Source organism: Aquarana catesbeiana, linkage group LG01, assembly GCF_042186555.1.
Source record: "Aquarana catesbeiana isolate 2022-GZ linkage group LG01, ASM4218655v1, whole genome shotgun sequence".
Taxonomy (NCBI): domain Eukaryota; kingdom Metazoa; phylum Chordata; class Amphibia; order Anura; family Ranidae; genus Aquarana; species Aquarana catesbeiana.
The window spans coordinates 652,704,023-652,724,368 of NC_133324.1; the positions used below are offsets into that span (position 1 = coordinate 652,704,023).

General features: G+C 43.9%; 1 protein-coding gene across 2 annotated transcripts in view; it reads right to left on the reverse strand.

Annotated features, from left to right (window-relative positions):
* Positions 1–17,280: 17,280 nt before the first annotated feature.
* Positions 17,281–20,346, reverse strand: part of LOC141110123 (alcohol dehydrogenase 1-like) — a 35,702-nt gene continuing 32,636 nt past the window's right edge. For both annotated transcript variants that reach the window (XM_073601349.1, XM_073601342.1), the window contains 2 exons: positions 18,029–18,167; positions 17,281–17,462 (listed from right to left, as the gene is read on the reverse strand). In XM_073601349.1, coding sequence (XP_073457450.1) covers positions 17,438–17,462; positions 18,029–18,167 — 164 coding nt within the window. In that variant the 3' untranslated portion in view covers positions 17,281–17,437. The remainder of the gene's footprint in view (positions 17,463–18,028; positions 18,168–20,346) is intronic.

A 20,346-nucleotide genomic window follows, 5' to 3' on the forward strand; every position in this document is an offset into this window, starting at 1 on the left:
AAGCATAGGGGCAGCAGGGGCGGAGGAGCGATTTGCTCCTAACTTTTGGGGCGGATGCCCCAATGCTTCGGCATATATAAATGGTGCATGTATGCCCATCATTAGAAGTAGGTGGATGAAGGGAGGTATTCTAATGGCGGCATACCCACTGATCAATCTCTTTTTTTCGTTCAGCCCACAGGCTGCATGACAAAAAATTACAATATATGCCCAACAAGGACCAGCAAAGTACTGGTATGTTGCTGGACTTTGAGTGGTTATACCAGAATGATGCCTGCAGGTTTAGGTATCATCTTGGTATCATTCTTTTCAGCTAGCGGTTGGCTTTCATGTAAAAGCAATCCTAGCAGCTAATTAACCTCTAGACTGCTTTTAAAAGCAGTGGGAGGGAATGTCCCACCCCCCACCGTCTTCCATGTTTTTCTCTGGCTCTCCTGTCCCAACAGGGAACCTGAGAATGCAGCCGTTGATTCAGCCAGCTGACCATAGAGCTGATCAGAGACCAGAATGGCTCCAACCATATCTATGGCCTAAGAAACCAGAAGCTACAAGCATTTCATGACTTAGATTTCGCCGGATGTAAACAGCGCCATTGGGAAATTGGGAAAGCATTTTATCACACCGATCTTGGTGTGGTCAGATGCTTTGAGGGCAGAGGAGAGATCTAGGGTCTAATAGACCCCAATTTTTTCAAAAAAGAGTACCTGTCACTACCTATTGCTATCATAGGTGATATTTACATTCCCTGACATAGCAATAAAAGTGATTAAAAAAAAAAGATGAAAGGCACAGTTTAAAAATAAGATAAAAAAGGAAAAAAAAAAGCACCCTGTCCCCCCCTGCTCTTGCGCAAATTTGAATGCAAGCATCAGTTTGGCGTCAAATGTAAACAGCAATTGCACCATGCATGTGATATGACTGATTTTTGATTGGGACTCTAAAACAAAGTTAATACTGCAGCTGCAGGAACAGATTCACAGGACTCAATCACTGTGTTTTAAAATGTCCGTTCAGTGAAAATTTATTATTACATGTTGTTTTATACATAGATAAGAAAGGGGTGGTGTGAGATGTTATTAAAAACTAACAAATAGAAATATGTTATTAAAAGCTAACAAATAGAAATATATTTTTAAAAACTAGCGAATAGAACAATTGCAAAAGTAAAACCTTGAGAAGGGAGGGGGGAGTAGAGAGCGTTTAGTAGGAGAAGTGTCTGTGTGTTAGGTGAAGGTTACAGAACACATTTCAACAGTGAGAACAAAATGAAGTCTCTTGTGCTTAAATGAACAGTACAGTGACTGTCCATGTCATTTCCCCCCTTTTGTTTATTTGACACCATTCTTCTCCGCGTTACATTTAGCCGATTGCTGGTAACTCCTGTTACATTGGCGCAGAGAGACGGCGTCCTGTTCAGCTCTCTCCTAGCTTTCTCACAATAATGGGTTCATCAGGGCTGGTGGTACATTTGTTGGTACAGCGGGTAGTCACACAGAGGCATAGCCTGATGAGGAAGTAAATAACAAATATGAGAAATAGGAACATCACAATGTAAGCGCCTAGTTTCTGTAACCATGTTGCTATGCCATATAAAAAAGCACCAAAACCTCCTAAACTCTGAAAGGGGTTCCATCCATCTTTAGCAATATCTCTGGCCTTATTCTGTAGTTCTCTTATCTTAGTAAGATGCCCTTTAACCACTTGACGACCGCCTCACGCCGATTTACGTCGGCAAGGTGGCACGGACAGGCAAAATCACGTACATATACGTGATTTGCCTTCCGCGGGTGGGGGGTCCGATCGGACCCCCCCCCGGTGCTCGAGGCGGTCGTCTTTTGTGCAGCGGCGATCAGAGATGAGGGGGAGGCCATCCGTTCGTGGCCCCCCCCTCGCGATCGCCGCCGGCCAATCAGATCACTTCCTTTGCTGCTGTATGCTAAACAGCAGCAAAGGAAATGATGTCATCTCTCCTCGGCTCGGTATTCCGTTGCAGCGCCGAGGAGAGAAGACTTCACTGTGAGTGCACCAACACTACACAACACAGTAGAACATGCCAGGCACACAAAACACCCCGATCCCCCCCCCGATCGCCCCCCGATCCCCCCCCAATCACCCCCCCCCTCCCTGTCACAAACTGACACCAGCAGTTTTTTTTTTTTTCTGATTACTGCATTGGTGTCAGTTTGTGACAGTTACAGTGTTGGGACAGTGAATATTAGCCCCCTTTAGGTCTAGGATACCCCCCTAACCCCCCCTAATAAAGTTTTAACCCCTTGATCACCCCCTGTCACCAGTGTCGCTAAGCGATCATTTTTCTGATCGCTGTATTAGTGTCGCTGGTGATGCTAGTTAGGGACCTAAATATTTAGGTTCGCCGTCAGCGTTTTATAGCAACAGGGACCCCCATATACTACCTAATAAATGTTTTAACCCCTTGATTGCCCCCTAGTTAACCCTTTCACCACTGATCACCGTATAAGTGTTACGGGTGACGCTGGTTAGTTTGTTTATTTTTTTTAGTGTCAGGGCACCCGCCGTTTATTACCGAATAAAGGTTTAGCCCCCTGATCGCCCGGCGGTGATATGCGTCGCCCCAGGCAGCGTCAGATTAGCGCGAGTACCGTTAACACCCACGCACGCAGCATACGCCTCCCTTAGTGGTATAGTATCTGATCGGATCAATATCTGATCCGATCAGATCTATACTAGCGTCCCCAGCAGTTTAGGGTTCCCAAAAACACAGTGTTAGCGGGATCAGCCCAGATACCTGCTAGCACCTGCGTTTTGCCCCTCCGCCCAGCCCAGCCCAGCCCACCAAATACTCACCATGCCTCTCAGCAAATAGCTTGGGGTGTCTACTTTCCAAAATGGGGTCATTTGGGGGGGTTTTGTGCCACCTGGGCATTCCATGGCCTCCGAAACTGTGATAGGCAGTGAAGAGTGAAATCAAAAATTTTCACCCTTAGAAATCCTGAAGGCGGTGATTGGTTTTCGGGGCCCCGTACGCGGCTAGGCTCCCAAAAAGTCCCACACATGTGGTATCCCCATACTCAGGAGAAGCAGCTAAATGTATTTTGGGGTGCAATTCCACATATGCCCATGGCCTGTGTGAGCAATATATCATTTAGTGACAACTTTGTGCAAAAAAAAAAAAAAAAAAAAGTGTCACTTTCCCGCAACTTGTGTCAAAATATAAAATATTCCTTGAACTCAATATGCCTCTCAGCAAATAGCTTGGGGTGTCTACTTTCCAAAATGGGGTCATTTGGGGGGGTTTTGTGCCACCTGGGCATTCCATGGCCTCCGAAACTGTGATAGGCAGTGAAGAGTGAAATCAAAAATATACACCCTTAGAAATCCTGAAGGCGGTGCTTGGTTTTCGGGGCCCCGTACGCGGCTAAGCTCCCAAAAAGTCCCACACATGTGGTATCCCCATACTCAGGAGAAGCAGCTGAATGTATTTTGGGGTGCAATTCCACATAGGCCCATGGTCTGTGTGAGCAATATATCATTTAGTGACAACTTTTTGTAAATATTTTTATTTTTTTTTTGTCATTATTCAATCACTTGGGACAAAAAAAATAAATATTCAATGGGTTCAACATGCCTCTCAGCAATTTCCTTGGGGTGTCTACTTTCCAAAATGGGGTCATTTGGGGGGGTTTTGTACTGCCCTGCCATTTTAGCACCTCAAGAAATGACATAGGCAGTCATAAACTAAAAGCTGTGTAAATTACAGAAAATGTACCCTAGTTTGTAGACACTATAACTTTTGCGCAAACCAATAAATATATGCTTATTGACATTTTTTTTACCAAAGACATGTGGCCGAATACATTTTGGCCTAAATGTATGACTAAAATTTAGTTTATTGGATTTTTTTTATAACAAAAAGTAGAAAATATCATTTTTTTTCAAAATTTTCGGTCTTTTTCCGTTTATAGCGCAAAAAATAAAAACTGCAGAGGTGATCAAATACCATCAAAAGAAAGCTCTATTTGTGGGAAGAAAAGGACGCAAATTTCGTTTGGGTACAGCATTGCATGACCGCGCAATTAGCAGTTAAAGCGACGCAGTGCCAAATTGGAAAAAGACCTCTGGTCCTTAGGCAGCATAATGGTCCGGGGCTCAAGTGGTTAATAATGTCCTCATTATCAGAAATGTATATACAACAGTCAGTGCGAAATACCTTACACATCCCACCTTGAGCTGCAGTGAGATAATTTAGCGTTAATCTGTGCTCTAATACTACTTTTTTAAGCTGAGCCATTTCTTCATTTAATAAACCTATATCAGTGGTAGTAAGGTTAATAATATCTACAATTCTAGTGTAATTATTTAGTCTTATCATTGCTTCAATTCCCCATCCTGTCCAGGAAGGGAACCATGACCATGCCATGTCACCTTCAGTGAACAGCTCTCTTTTGAACACTAAAGGGTATTCTGGACTTTGATCTAGTCACACTATATCTTTGCGAACAGCCAAAGCAGGTACTAACTTCCCAATATAACATGTACCTGTAACATTAGTAGGAAGCCAGGCGAAAGCTTTATGTCCACATATATAATATAACCCTCTACGTATGGACGGTATGCTTGCTCCTAAAAAACTGGAAGCAATAACATGGAAACTCAGGTAACCGATATTTTCACATATTGGGAACTGTGAGCAATTTGTACTATAAAGGGTTCTATTTAGTTCTGGATCTGGGATATAATAATATTGACCATAGTTTCCTACATAAACTGTATTTTTTGCTCCGGTGCAATCTGAATTGCCCAACCGTGTACATTTAGTGTTAAACGGGCATGTAATGTTTAAACAAATCTGTGGAGTGTTTATCTGTTTCGAAACCATCAAAGTTACTGATCTGTGCTCATTAGCTGTGGAGATTATGTATGAGCCATTTATTCTGGTCCTGTTTAGATCAGTGAAATTGAGAGGCATTGCTATCATTGGGTATTGTTCCTGTTTGGGGATGTAAGTGAGAACACACCCAGCAGTTACTAGCGTTGCTATGGGTTGCATACAATTTTAACATATGGATGAAAGGGTTATTTTTCCATGTCTCAGTTCTCACAAACAACAAAAAGAAAAGAAACATTATCATCATTTTTTCAAAGGATATCATCACTTCAGGATTTTCTTGCAGTGACTGGCGTGAATCCAGGTGGGCTTTCCTTCCTACTTGACAGCAGAACCGGTTGTCAAAAGCACCAAATGTGGTCCCTCAAATTTTGGTTCTAGTGGCTTTCTGACGTTTCGCTTGACCACCACCCAGTCACCTGGTTGGATTCTGTGAATACCTGAAACAGAATCTGGGTCAGGGATAGATTTATAAACACCTTCATGTATTTTATTCAATGTTCTTTGCAATATCTGAACATATTCTAACAGATTAGAGTGAGAAGCCTGCAACTGTTGGGGAAAATATAGCCCTGTTTTGGGTGGCCCTCCAAATAAAATCTCATAGGGGGACAGCCCATGTGGTTGTTTAGGGGTAGTTCGTACAGAATATAGGGCTAATGGCAAAGCTTCCACCCATCCTTTTCCTGTATCTGCTTTAATTTTTGCTGTTTTTCAAAATTCCATTAAGTCTCTCAACTTTACCACTACTTTGTGGATGATAAGGTGTATGGAAAGCTTTCTGTATGTGAAGGGCTTCCATTACCTCTTTCATTACTTCCCCAGTAAAATGGGTTCCTCTGTCACTCTCAATAGTTTCAGGAACTCCGTATCTACAAACTATTTCATTCAAAATTTTCTTTGCTGTTGTTTTTGCATTTGCTTTAGTTACTGGCCAGCTCTCGGGCCAACTTGAGAACATGTCAACACACACTAAAGCGAACTCATAGGTGCCTATTCTGGGCATCTGAATGTAGTCTATTTGAATTCTTTGGAAAGGGAAATCTGGCTTAGGAGAATGCCTTTGGGGAACATGGACAGGCCTCCCTGCATTGTACAGAGCACAAGTGAGACATGAATCACAAAACCTGGATGCAAATGCACTAAATCCAGGTGCTATCCAATAGCAGTCAGTAAGTGCCACCATCGCGCCCTTAGCAAGATGACTGACGCCATGTGCCAGTTGTGCTAAAACTGGGTACAAACTCCTGGGTAGACACCACCTGTTGTCAGCGCTCCACAGGCCCTGCTGATTTTGGGCAGCATTACATTTGATTCACTTATCCTTCTCTTCATCAGGGGCCTGGTTCTGCAACTAAATTAGAGTTTCTACATCCCACTGCTCTTGATGAGGGGAATCTGTCCCCGCTACCTGGGTGACCCCTACAGTGGGTGTGACTCCAAATGCCATAAGGGCAGCATCCTTTGCCACTTGGTCCGCTAAAGCATTTCCTCTGGCTGTCATGTCATTTCCCCTTGCATGCCCTTTTACCTTCAAGATGGCAACTTCTGCTGGTTTCTGAAAAGCCTCAAATAGCCGCTCTATGAGTTTTGCATGTCTCACTGGCTTCCCTGCACTAGTCAGAAAGTTCCGTGCTTTCCAGATAGGCCCAAAATCGTGGGCTATTCCAAATGCATATCTGCTGTCAGTGTAAATGTTTCCCCTTTGATTCTCTAGGAGATGACATGCTTTGACTACAGCACACAACTCCGCTTCCTGTGCTGACATCTGGGGTTTCAATGCTTCTTGATGTAAAATGGTGTCTGTAGTGGTTACAGCAAACCCTGTGTGTGGCTGACCATCATCAGTGTAAAATCTGGAACCATCTACGAATAAGTGTGTGTCACAATCTGATAAAGGCTCTTCTTTTGCTGGTGTGACAGAGGCCCTTTCTACCTCCATAAGAGCCATACAATCATGAGAAAAACTCTCAGGTTCTACATCAGTACCATTTGTTGCAACTTCCTCATCAATTATATGAAGAAGAGTAGCCGGATTTAAAGTAACAAATCGTTTGATTGTTAAATTCGATGGAGCAAAAAGAGCAGACTGGTACTTGTCAAATCTACTGGCAGACACATGTCTGGTATTTACTTGATTCATGATTTCCTGTACTGCATGTGGCACATACAGGATCAGAGCAGAATCTAGTACAAGCTCAGTTACTTTGTCTAGCAGCAAAATGCAGGCTGCTATGGCTCACATACAACTGGGGGAGCCTTTGATGACAGGGTCTAATGAGGCTGATACATACATCACAGGCCTCTGTTTGTCTCCATGTAGCTGGGTGAGTACACCTGCAGCAAATCCATTGACTTCATGACAGAACAACGAGAACGTCTTAGTATAGTCAGGAAGTCCAATGGTGGGAGCTTCAGACAAAATTTTAATAAGCTCCTTTATCTGCAATTCATTGTCCCATGTGAGTTTGAAAGGGTTTCTAGTGGTAGCCTCATATAGAGGAGCCAAAGGTTCTGATGCATTTGAAATTCAGTCCCTACAATATCCCACTAACCCCAGGAAGGCACGTTGTTGACGTACATTTCTTGGCTTTTCAAAGTTTTGTAGAGTTTTAACTCGATCTGGGGTTAGGTGACAGATTCCATGTGAAATGCAGTGACCCAGGAAGATCACTTTCTCTTGGCAGTATTGTAGCTTATCTTTGCTAACTTTGTTGTTACTGTTATAGAGAAACATGAGAAGGCTTACTGTTTCTCTGCTACAAATGTCCTTTGTATCAGAACAAATAAGCAAATCATCTATGTACTGAAGCAAAACTGTGTTTGGGTGTGAGGGGGACCATTGGTCCAATACTTGATTTAACGCAGTATCGCAGTATTATATTCAGAGGGGCTACTCACACAGCCTTGGGGCAATCTTGTCCATGCTAACTTTTGGGCATCATGGGTAAATGAAAAAAGGTGCCAGCAATCTGGGTGCAGGGGCACCGAAAAGAAAGCATTTGCAAGATCAATCACTGTAAAGCAGGTGCTGGAGGCAGGTATTCCACTTAGTAAAGTGCGGGGGTTGGGTACGATCGGGATATCTGCCTCTATTATATTGTTAATGGCTCTCAAATCATGCACCATGCGGTATGTCACCTGCCCACCCTTCTTGTCTGGCTTCTTTGCAATTGGGAACAGGGGTGTATTGACTTGGGACTTCATTGGTACAACAACCCGTGCTGCTTTCAGTTGAGTGATTTGATCCTTTATTACCTCAGTCTGAGCAATACTCAGTGGGTACTGTTTATTCTGTGGGAGATGGGCTCCTGGTTTAATTTTTATCATTACTGGGGTGCAATCCAGCAGACCTACATCATATTTGCTGGTGGCCCATAATTCAGCGGGAATCACTTTTAATTCTGGTGGAAATGGCGGAGTGGAGTCCTGGATTAAAAATACTCCACAGGCAGAATTTAAAACTTCTCCTGACAGACTACTAACCACTTGGACTCCTGTAGGAGTGTAGTCTATGTTTGCTAAAATTTGGTTCAAAATGTCAGCTCCCAAAAGATTGGTAGGAACTGTGTCTGAAACTAACACTTTAGTGACAATTTCTGTTTGCTGTCCTAGCCTGAGTTTAGGTGGCTTGGACTCAACCAAATCAGTAGAGGTCCCGGTTAGGCCAACACCAGAGATAACATTTGTAGATAATAATCCTGGAGGTAAGTCCTTTATATTAAAAACACTTCGGCTTGCACCAGTATCAATTAAACAGGTTAATTCTGTTTCTCCTCCAGGATAGGGGAGTTCTTGTAAAAATACTTTTACTCTGGCCTCGGGACCATTGCCTCCCCTATTTAACATGATTGATACTGGCATGCTATTTTCCTATGCCTGATACACTGCTTTTGGCAGAGAACTGGGATCAGCATGAGGTGCCTCTAAGCTCTTTTCCAGTCTACGGTCAGGAAGATGGCAGAATTTGGCTATGTGTCCTTCCCCATCACTTTTGTAGCATATAATTTGGTCCCCGATTGCCATGATTTCTGAAATTGCCTTTGCCTCTTCCTCTCTGCTTCCCCATGTACATAACCTTGGGTTTGCTGTCTTTTTGGTTAATCCTGTTTTCTATGGATAACAGGATAGGCAGGACATCTTGAATAGACATATTGCCTGCCTCAGGCCTTGCTGTGAACAACTTTTCTTTCAACTTGGGTATTAAACCATCAAGAAACCTTTGTTTCACCAGTTGTGTAGATGGACTTGCCGTTTCTCCCGCCTTCTCTTCCTCTATTTTAATGCCTGCTTCCTCAGCCATATCGCTTAACCGCCTCCAATAAGCCCCTGCTGCTTCCTCTTTCCCTTGCTTAGCATTCATAAATTCAGCATGTCTGGTTTGTCCATATATTTGGGGCAATTTTTCCTTCAATTTCTCACAAACCTCCTGTCCACTGACCATCTTACCTAGATTTTTGACGTCTACACCACATTCTTTAAGTATATAGCCAGACATGTTGCTTCCCACTGCTTTAATAAGAAGCTGATGAATGTCAGTAGCAGAAGCCTCATATGCTTCCTGTGCAGTACTAAGTTTGTTTGCAAACCCAATTGGATTCTATCTAGGATCTCCCAATCCCTCTAATATGGCTCTCATATCTTGGGGACTAAAAGGTACATGCCATTTAATTTGAGACTTACTGTCAACAGCATCCCCTTCAAAAACTAATTGGGTTCTGACAGGATAAACTGCAACTAGGCATGAGCCGAACAGCGCCCGGTTCGGTTCGCACCAGAACCTGCGAACGGACGGAAAATTTGCACGAACGTTAGAGCCCCATTGACGTCTATGGGACTCGAACATTCAAAATCAAAAGTGCTCATTTTAAAAGCTAATGTGCATGGTATTGTCCTAAAAAGGGTTTGGGGACCCGGGTCCTGCCCCAGGGGACATGTATCAATGCAAAAAACTTTTAAAAATGGCTGTTTTTTCGGGAGCAGTGATTTTAATGATGCTTAAAGTTAAAAAAAAAAAAAGTGAAATATTCCTTTAAATATCATACCTGGGGGGTGTCTATAGTATGCCTGTAAAGTGGCGCGTGTTTCCCGTGCTTAGAACAGTCCCTGCACAAAATGTCATTTTTAAAGGAAAAAAAGTCATTTAAAACTGCTTGCGGCTTTAATGTAATGTCGTGTCCTGGCAATATGGATGAAAATCAGTGATACAAACAGCATGGGTACCCCCAGTCCATTACCAGGCCCTTTGGGTCTTGTATGGATATTAAGGGGAACCCCGCAACTAAATTAAAAAAAGGAAAGGCGTGGGGCCACCAGGCCCTATATACTCTGAACAGTAGTATACAGGCGGTGCAAACAAGACAGGGACTGTAGGTTTGTTGTTAAGTAGAATCTGTTTGTAATTTTGAACTGGTACATTTTTAACGTGTTTAGCTCCAGCCAAAAAATCTATTTTAAGCTTTTTGGAAAACATAGGGAAGGGTTATCACCCCTGTGACATTTGTTTTGCTGTCTGTGCTCCTCTTCAGAAGATTTCACCTCATTTTTTGTCCCAATGACAAATGTTTTTTGAAAAATTTGGGTTTTTTGTGAAACAAGGATTGGTGATAAAGCATCAGTGGAAAGGAGAAACGTTTTTCCCATATTAACTCTTACAGGAGAGAATTTCCCTTCCTAGGGGTAGATTTCATCTCACTTCCTCTTGTTTCCTTCCGTTTGCAAGTAGGAGTCGTTTGTAAGTTGGATGTTTGAAAGTAGGGTCCTGCCCTATATACTCAGCAGAAATTTGGGCCTTAGGTGTTGTTGTGGCCACAACACTGTAAGCCCATACAGGGCCCTGCTGTGAAATATTAGATCAAGAATTGTAATTACATGCCCCTGTTGAACAGGGGCAGAAAAATTGGGCTGGTGGTGGTGCTGGTGCCACAACACTGTAAGTCCTCACTCGCTCTTGGTGGGCGCAGAAACGGGCCCTGCTGTGAAATATTAGATCAAGAAATGTAATTACATTCCCCTGTTGAACAGAGGCTGAAAAATTGGGCCTTAGGCACTGGTGCTGGTGCCACAACACTGCAACCCCTCACAGATACTCTAGTTGGAACGCAGGAACGAGCCCTGCTGCAAAGTATTGCATTAAAAATTGTAATTACACGCCCCTGTTAAACAGGACCTGAAAATTTAGGCCTTAGGCACTGGTGCTGGTGCCACAACACTGCAACCCCTCACAGATACTCTAGTTGGAACGCGGGAACGAGCCCTGCTGCAAAGTATTGCATCAAAAATTGTAATTACACGCCCCTGTTAAACAGGGGCTGAAAAATTAGGACTTAGGCACTGGTGCCACAACACTGCAACCCCTCACAGATACTCTAGTTGGAACGCAGGAATGAGCCCTGCTGCAAAGTATTGCATCAAAAATTGTAATTACACGCCCCTGTTAAACAGGGGCTGAAAAATTGGGCCTTAGGCCCTGGTGGCGGCGCCCAGAACCAAAAATGTTCTTACAAGCTATCAGGATAATTACTCAGGATGGTCACTCAGCATCAGCATAGGCAGTCTTTGAAGGGATCTGAGATTTCAAAAAAAATTATTTGGTTACATCAGCATCAGGTGCTTGGTAGTTGGTGGTGATCCAAGACTGATTCATATTTATGAAGGTCAGTCGATCGACCGAGTCGGTGGACAGACGCACCCTGTTATCGGGTACAAAGCCTCCAGCAGCACTGAATGTGCGTTCCAAAAGAACGCTGGATGCAGGACAGGCCAGTAGCTCAATTGCATACTGTGCAAGCTCTGGCCAGTGATCCATCCTCAAGACCCACTAACCCAGAGGATTTTCGGTGGGAAAGGTGTCCAAGTCAGATCTTGCCCCCTAGGTATTCCTGCACCATGTAAAACAGACGCTGGCGATGGTTGCTGGAACCAATCATACCTTGGGGCTGCGGACTAAAAAATTGTCTGAACGCATCGGTCAGACGGCCACCTTCTCCACCACTCCTTCTTTGACTGGCCGAAGCCTCAGCAACACGTTGTCCAGAAACAGGAGTTTGTAACCTCCCAGTCTCTGGGAACGAGTTGCACAGACCTTTCTGCAAGGCCTCCCAAAGATGTTTCATCCTCTGCTCCCTCTGCGACAGCAAGATAAGGTCCGCAACCTTACCCTTGTAACGTGGATCAAGGAGGGTTGCCAGCCAGTATTGGTCCTTCTCCTTAAAACCACGAATACGAGGATCCTTACGCAGGCTTTGCAGGATCAGGGAGGCCATGCAGCGTAGGTTTGCTGAGGCATTCGGTCCGGAGTCCTCTGGATGACTAAGGACGACATGGTCCACAGCCACCTCCTCCCAGCCACGTACAAGTCCATGTGTTTCTTGGGACTGATCCCTTAAAGACTGCTGCTGATGCTGAGTGCCAGGCTCCACCTCCATACTGACACAATCCTCCTCCTCTTCCTGTGTGATCGGCGGGCACGCAGGAACACTGTCTGGATAAAGGGGGCCTTGAGAGCTAAGGAAGTCCTCCTCTTCCTGCCTCTGTTCTGCCTTAAGTGCCCTGTCCATTATTCCATGCAGCGTGTGCTCCAACAGGTGGACAAGGGGGACAGTGTCACTGATGCATGCACTGTCACTGCTCACCATCCTCGTGGCCTCCTCAAATGGTGACAGGACAGTGCATGCATCCCTGATCATGGCCCACTGGCATGGGGAAAAAAAAAACAAGCTCCCCTGACCCTGTCCTGGTGCCATAGTCGTACAGGTACTCATTGATGGCCCTCTGCTGTGTGTGCAGCTGCTGCAGCATGGCCAACGTTGAGTTCCACCTGGTGGGCATGTCACAGATTAGGCGGTTCTTGGGCAGGTTAAACTCCTTTTGGAGGTCCGCCAGCCGAGCACTGGCTTTATATGACCGGCGGAAATGCACACAGACTTTCCTGGCCTAGCTCAGGACATCCTGTAAGCCCGGGTACCTGCCCAAGAACCGCTGCTCCACCAAGTTAAGGACGTGAGCCAAACAGGGCACATGGGTTATTTGTTCCTGTCGGAGGGCAGAGAGGAGGTTGGTGCCATTGTCCCAAACTACCATTCCTGCCTTAAGTTGGCGTGGCGTCAACCACCTCTGAACCTGCCCCTGCAGAGCTGACAGAACCTCTGCCCCAGTGTGGCTCCTGTCCCCCAAGCACACCAGCTCAAGCACCGCATGGCATCTTTTGGACTGCATACTTGCGTAGCCCCTTGAACGGCTACGGAACACCACTGGTTCCGAGGACAAAGCACAGGAAGAGGCCATGGAGGAAGAAGAAGAGGAGGAGGTGGAGGAGAGAGGTGTGTCACAATCATTAGTAGTGGCATTTTGGAGGCGTGGTGGCGGAACAAGCTCCAACACTACTGCACCTTGTCCTGCATCCTTCCCAGCTGCCAGCAGAGTCACCCAATGAGCGGTGAAACTTAGGTAACGTCCCTGTCCATGCCTGCTGGACCATGAGTCAGCGGTAATATGCACCTTACCGCTGACCGCCCTGTCCAGCGAGGCCAAGACATTGCCTTCCACATGTGGGTAGAGAGCCGGAATCACCTTCCGTGAGAAAAAGTGGTGTTTGGGTACCTGCCACTGAGGAACCGCACATTCCACAAACTCACGGAAGGGGGCAGACTCTACCAACTGAAAAGGCAGCAGTTGAAGTGCTAGAAATTTTGCCAAGCTAGCATTCAACCGCTGGGCATGTGGATGGCTGGGAGCGAACTTCTTTCGGCGGTGCAGCAGCTGGGGCAGGGAAATTTGCCTGGTACAATCTGACGTTGGTGTACCGAAAGCAGATTGCCCACAAGTACTTGGCTGTGACACACCTAATTCTACACCTTCATTCCTCTCAGTGCAGGTCTCAGAGAGGACTGAAGGTATAGTGGGGTTGGAGATCTCAGCTGATGAGGAGCAAGGAGAGGTCCTCTTTGTTCTTTGGTGTGGGTCTTTTAGATACGCTTGCCAACGAACTGCATGGCAGGTCAACATATGTCTGGTCAAGCATGTGGTGCCCAAGCGGGAGATGTTTTGACCACGCGAGATATGCTTGAGACATATGTTGCAAATAGCAGTGGTGCGATCTGATGCACTCATCTCAAAAAAGGCCCACACCAAAGAACTTTTGGAATAACGCGCAGAGACAGCAGCGCCCTGCACATCCGGAGCTTTGGGGTGTGATGCAGTCAGTGTGCTGCCCTTAGGCTGGCCCCTGGAGGGCATCCTGCCTCATTGGTGATGTGCCTCCTCCTCCTCCGCCTCTCTCCTATCAGGCACCCACGTTGAGTCAGTGACCTCATCATCCCCTCCCTCCTCATCATTGGAGCAAACCTGTATGCTGCAGCAGGGGGAGCATGACTGCCAGATTGCTGTCCTTCTTGGGCACCCCCTCTGTCCATGCTCACATTACTGCCTTCATCTAGCTCTGTATCATCATCAGAGCCTTCTAAACGCTGGGCATCCTCCTGGAGCATGTACCCAACACTGTGGTCAAACAGTTCGAGGGACTCCTCAGGAAGACATGGTGGGGCTAGGGAAGGAGTCACTGATGCCATTAAGCCGAGGGAAGAGGCCGCGTTGGCAGCTGCTTTGCCAGACAAAGTACCCTGAGCATGGGTGAGAGAGGATGAGGAGGATGAGGACGGCTTGGTCATCCACTCGACCAAGTCTTCCGCATGTTGCGGCTCAACATGGCCAGCTGCCGAAAAAAAGGCCAAGCGTGACCCACAGCCACGTGCTGATGAGGATGCACCATCTCCACGACCAGCACTGTTGCCTCTAGACACAGAGCCTGCTTGCCCTCTTTTATTGGCTTGTGACTGTCTGCCTCTCCTTGTTGGCCTTCCAGACATACTAATGGTCTGTAGCTGCACTAAGCTGTACTAAGCTGCACTAAGCTATATATATATTGATACTGCAGCTAGCAAAATCAACCGGCCTGTAGTATGAGAACTACACTAACTTGTAGCTTTAGCTAAACACTGTGAGGAGGACGCATTACCCTAACTTGTAGCTTTAGCTGAACACTGTGCAGAGGTCACACTAAACTAACTTGTAGCTTTAGCTGAACACTGTGAGGAGGACACACTACACTAACTTGTAGCTTTAGCTGAACACTGTGCAGAGGTCGCACTACACTAACTTGTAGCTTTAGCTGAACACTGTGCGGAGGACGCACTACACTAACTTGTAGCTTTAGCTGAACACTGTGCAGAGGTCGCAGTACACTAACTTGTAGTTTTAGCTGAACACTGTTCAGAGGATTCACTACACTAACTTGTAGCCTTAGCTGAACACTGTGTAGAGGTCGCACTACACTAACTTGTAGTTTTAGCTGAACACTGTTCAGAGGACGCACTACACTAACTTGTAGCTTTAGCTGAACACTGTGCAGAGGTCGCACTACACTAACTTGTAGCTTTAGCTGAACACTGTGCAGAGGTCGCACTACACTAACTTGTAGTTTTAGCTGAACACTGTTCAGAGGACGCACTACACTAACTTGTAGCTTTAGCTGAACACTGTGCAGAGGTCGCACTACACTAACTTGTAGTTTTAGCTGAACACTGTGAGGAGGACGCACTACACTAACTTGTAGCTTTAGCTGAACACTGTGAGGAGGACGCACTACCCTAACTTGTAGCTTTAGCTGAACACTGTGCAGAGGTCACACTAAACTAACTTGTAGCTTTAGCTGAACACTGTGAGGAGGACGCACTACACTAACTTGTAGTTTTAGCTGAACACTGTGCAGAGGTCACACTAAACTAACTTGTAGCTTTAACTGAACACTGTGAGGAGGACGCACTACACTGACTGTAAATAGTCTAGCTGCCTGACTGTGGTACTAATAGGATTAAAAAAACACCAGCAATTTTCTTCAGGTAGCTGTAAATACTGTAACAAGACAAGCCTGCCTGTCAGTAGGAAGATAACAGGAACGGATCTAGCTAAACTGAATACAGTGTATATATATATATATATATATATATATATATATATATATATATAAACACCTGGGATGCATATATATACACAATACACTGTAAGTGCAGCTAACTCACTGACTGTCCTGCCTAATCTAGCTAACTCAAATGAAATGACACTGTCTCTCTCTCTCTCTCTCTAAGCACGCTGGAACACACTACACAGGGCCGCCGTGTTCTAAACCCCCTGAGCCATAATTGGCCAAAGCCACCCTGGCTTTGGCCAATTACAGCTCTCTCTACTGACGGCGCTGTGATTGGCCAAGCATGCGAGTCATAGTGCATGCTTGGCCAATCATCAGCCAGCAATGCACTGCGATGCCGCAGTGAATTATGGGCCGTGACGCGCCACACAAATTTGGCGCGAATGGCCCATATCGTTTGCAATTCGGCGAACGGGCGAACAGACGATGTTCGATTCGAACATGGGTTCGACTCAAACACGAAGCTCATCCCTAGTGACCAGTGACTGTTTATATGAGTAGTTTGGTAAATCTTTACAGTGGTAAGCATGTGCAACCTTTCTACATGACATAAGGCTCAGAACACAAAGATAAGGATCTTTATATTAGCCATGTGACAGTAATGTAGCTTACTAAATACAGATGAAAATAATTCAATATTTTCAAAATAAAGTGGTTTACTCTGAGCGGGACCTTCTGCAAAATAGGGCTAATAATACATTATACAACAAAAACACATTTCTTTTTTTTTTTCTTTTTTGACATACATAACATTTATAGAGTAATACAGCAAGTTTATCCATATAAATTGACCAATCTGCATTTTTTCATTAAAGCAATATGCTAAGAAAAATTAAAGCCAGATAGTTGTCATTATGGCAAAAAAGAAGAACATTGTTTTTAGTATATGTTAACTTAATTTTTCTAACTGTTGAAATAGAATTTCAGAATGTTTAAACCAAGAATCCTATTTTTTATCATGGAATTGTGTAGAATTATGTAGTGTATGAAATATTTTTTCCATGAGGCTTATTGTATTAAATTCTCTTTATCAGTTGTGTAGTAGGGACCGAAGAGGACTTTCAATGGAATGCTATTAGCCAAAGTATAGCTACACTTTTAGCGTTGATAAGTCTCATATGTGGAAGGGATATCCCTGGGATGGACTTAAATAATAGGCAGTTGGCCAAGGAAAGACTGATCTGATTATAGGTAATTTTGGAAGCAAAATCTTCTAATTGATGCCTTTATTGGTTGAACTAGATGGACTTGTGTCTTTTTTCAACCAGACTAACTACAGTATACAGTATGTAACATACCTTTTTCTGTTTCTGCTTGAAACTTTATTTTTCCTTATCCAAAGGCACTCCAAACATTAGTAATCACTGTGTTGCGCATTTTTGTTTTGTGAACAGGAAATTGTTACTTTTTGGCAATAAAAATTTTTAAACCCATTTTAAAAAACTTTTATTTTGGGTTATGTTAAAGTAATTACATTGAACAAATCAGCTAAATCAGATTACAATAAAGCAAACATTGTCTCTTTCATATGTGCAAAACAAGTGTAAGCATTTCAAAGGACACTTCTCCGGTGAAAAGTCTTCAATTTAGAATAACAAGACTGTGCGGATGCTTAAAAAAGAAGAAAAACAAGTTAGAAAAGTGTATAATAATAATAATAATAATAAAAAAAAAATATATATATATATATATATATATATATATATATATATATATATATATATATATATATATATATATATATATATAGTTTGTTTTAGTACATGGGTGGTTAATTTCATATTTAGATGATTAATTTTATAGTCAGGGGTTTGTTTGCATGTATATTGCCACTTCTCTTGTTCTGTATGTTGGGTATGATTTTCAGTATGTGTTCTAATTCTGTATACATGAGCCTCACATAGCACCATTTCTCTTGTTTTGTAAAACTAGTGCAATTTTCAGTATCTGCTCTTATTCTGCATTTACGGATACTGTAAATGACCAATTCTTTTGTTTCGTATGCTGGGAGTATTCTTCCCAGGTCAGTATGTATGGACAATGCATACTACCACATTTCTTCTTCTGAATGATGAGTACAATTCTCAGTATGCATTCTTCTCTATATTAATGGATGCTACACCCTAAACAGACAGCACATTAAAAAAAGAATTGCATTTATTATTACTAATACCAACCTTTTTCCAGCTCTCAGAAGTTCAAACCCTTCATTTATTTGGGTAAAAGGCAAAGTATGGGTCACTAAACCATCCAGGTCAAATTTGCCTGCCATGTAGTCGGAAAATAACTGAGGCACTGAGTCCAAACTTTTATAACCTGAAAAAGTCAGACTAGTTCAGTTTGGCTCAGTTAGATACAAAACATACACACATGTAAACATACTACACATTAGGTATATATACTGTGTATATATATATATATATATATATATATATATATATATATATATATATATATATATATATATATATGTGTATATAGAATTGCTATATACCATATTTAATGCACTGTTTGCTATGACAGTTCCTTCGCATGTCTGAGTAAGAATTGTGGTCTCTAAATTCCAGCTCCCTAAGCCTGTATGTGTGCTGCAAGTGTGCTTTGGTTGTTGTAACATACCACACTATAAGGAGACATTTATCAAACAAATCACAAATTTAGCTGCAAATATGTCAGTTAACAAAGTCTATGCAATAGTTTTTAATGTGTACTTGTGTCCCCTGCATCTGAAATTTTGGGCAGCCAGCTGCCACAGATTAGGACTGATCCAGTCTGGTTTTACCACTGGAGACACAAATACAAAACAGATACACAATGAAGAAGTAGTCAGGGAAAGGTTTCATTCTTTTGCAGTGGGGAAGATTTACTAAAACTGGTGCACTCAGAATCTGGTACAGCTGTGCATGGTAACCAATCAACTTCTAACTTCAGCTTGTTCAATTAAGCTTTGATAATAAAACCTGGAAGCTGATTGGTTTCTGCGCAGAGCTGCACCAGATTTTGCACACTGCAGTTTTAGTAAATCACCCCCAGTTCTAAAACATGAAGGTCTACTTTTCCTCCTCCTACCCCCTCCTGTACAACTTTTGTAAGGAGAGAGTGGTTATTTCTGACAGGTATTGGCTTCCACTTTTGCTCTTCTTGCCTAGGTGAGAAGACCGAAAGTTTGGCCACCTCCTCCCCACCTGGCTGTGGGACCAGTCCAAATGCACAGCGCATAATGCATATGCACTATGGGGAGCATTATTTATTATAGTATATGTAGCTGCTAACTTTTTTTTTCTCTTTAAGAGTAGCTAAAGGGGGATTTATGAATGATGCTGCCTAAAATATATCAGATCTGTTTTATAATCTGACTCAAATCTGCCCCACTACTTCTGTTCAGCAATGTCTAGCTGTGATACAGAATTGTTAAATGCCCCCTATGTACATTAATAAAGGTTAACAAAGGGGTTTGAATGGCTATTAAAGGTAACCATCCTCACCTGTGATCTGTTTGCTTGTAATTAGTGTATGTGTATAAAAGGTCAATGAGTTTCTGGACTCCTGACAGACCCTTGCATCTTTCATCCAGTGCTACACTGACGTTTCTGGATTCTGCGTCATGGGAAAAGCAAAAGAATTGTAAAAGCATCTGCGGGAAAAGGTAGTTGAACTGTATAAAACAGAAAAGGTATATAAAAAGATATCCAAGAAATTGAGAATGCCAATCAGCAGTGTTCAAACTCTAATCAAGAAGTGGAAAATGAGGGGTTCTGTTGAAACCCTTGGCACAACTGCCAGGAAAATTGTCAGGATGCAAAGAAAAACCCACAAATAGCTTCAGGTGAAATACAGGACTGTCAGGAAGGGCATGCCAGCAACCAAATGGTGGCCACAGAAGACGTCCTGAGCCTCCAATTCCTGTAAGGAGAATGCCACGGGTGAGCCTGCGTGTGCCGATGCGCGTGCACCTTGTGACAGTTCATGGAGCCAAATGGGCTATTTAAACTGGGTCAGCACCCAGATTCAATGCTGTCTGCTCTACAACCTTCGGCGTTTTACTGCTTCCCATTACCTGATACCTGTTCCAGTTGTTTGACCCGGCTTGTTCCTGATGTTCCCTGCTGTCTGCCTGCATCCGACCCCGGCTTGTCTCTGACTCCGCACCTGCCTGCTCTTTCTGCTATCTTGCTGGCAGCCTGTTACCAATCCAGCCTGTACCTTGACTCTGCTCCAGTCTCTGCATCACTTCTTGACGTACTCACCAGTGTATGCCCCAGCCTGCGTGGACTAGCCTTCTCTCCAGTCCCCTGAAAGCAACCATCCCACCTGTAGTAGCATCTGCTTCCCAGCCTGTGGCGTTCCAGTGTCTGTCTGTTCCAGCTTCCAGCTTACCCACTGTTCATGGTCTTCCACAGTGCCTGTATCCCTCCATGACCCTGCCAGAAGTTCCAGCCCAGCTCCGCTGCCAGCGATCCTGCCAGGCACTGGAGCGACTCTTCACTCCTGCGCC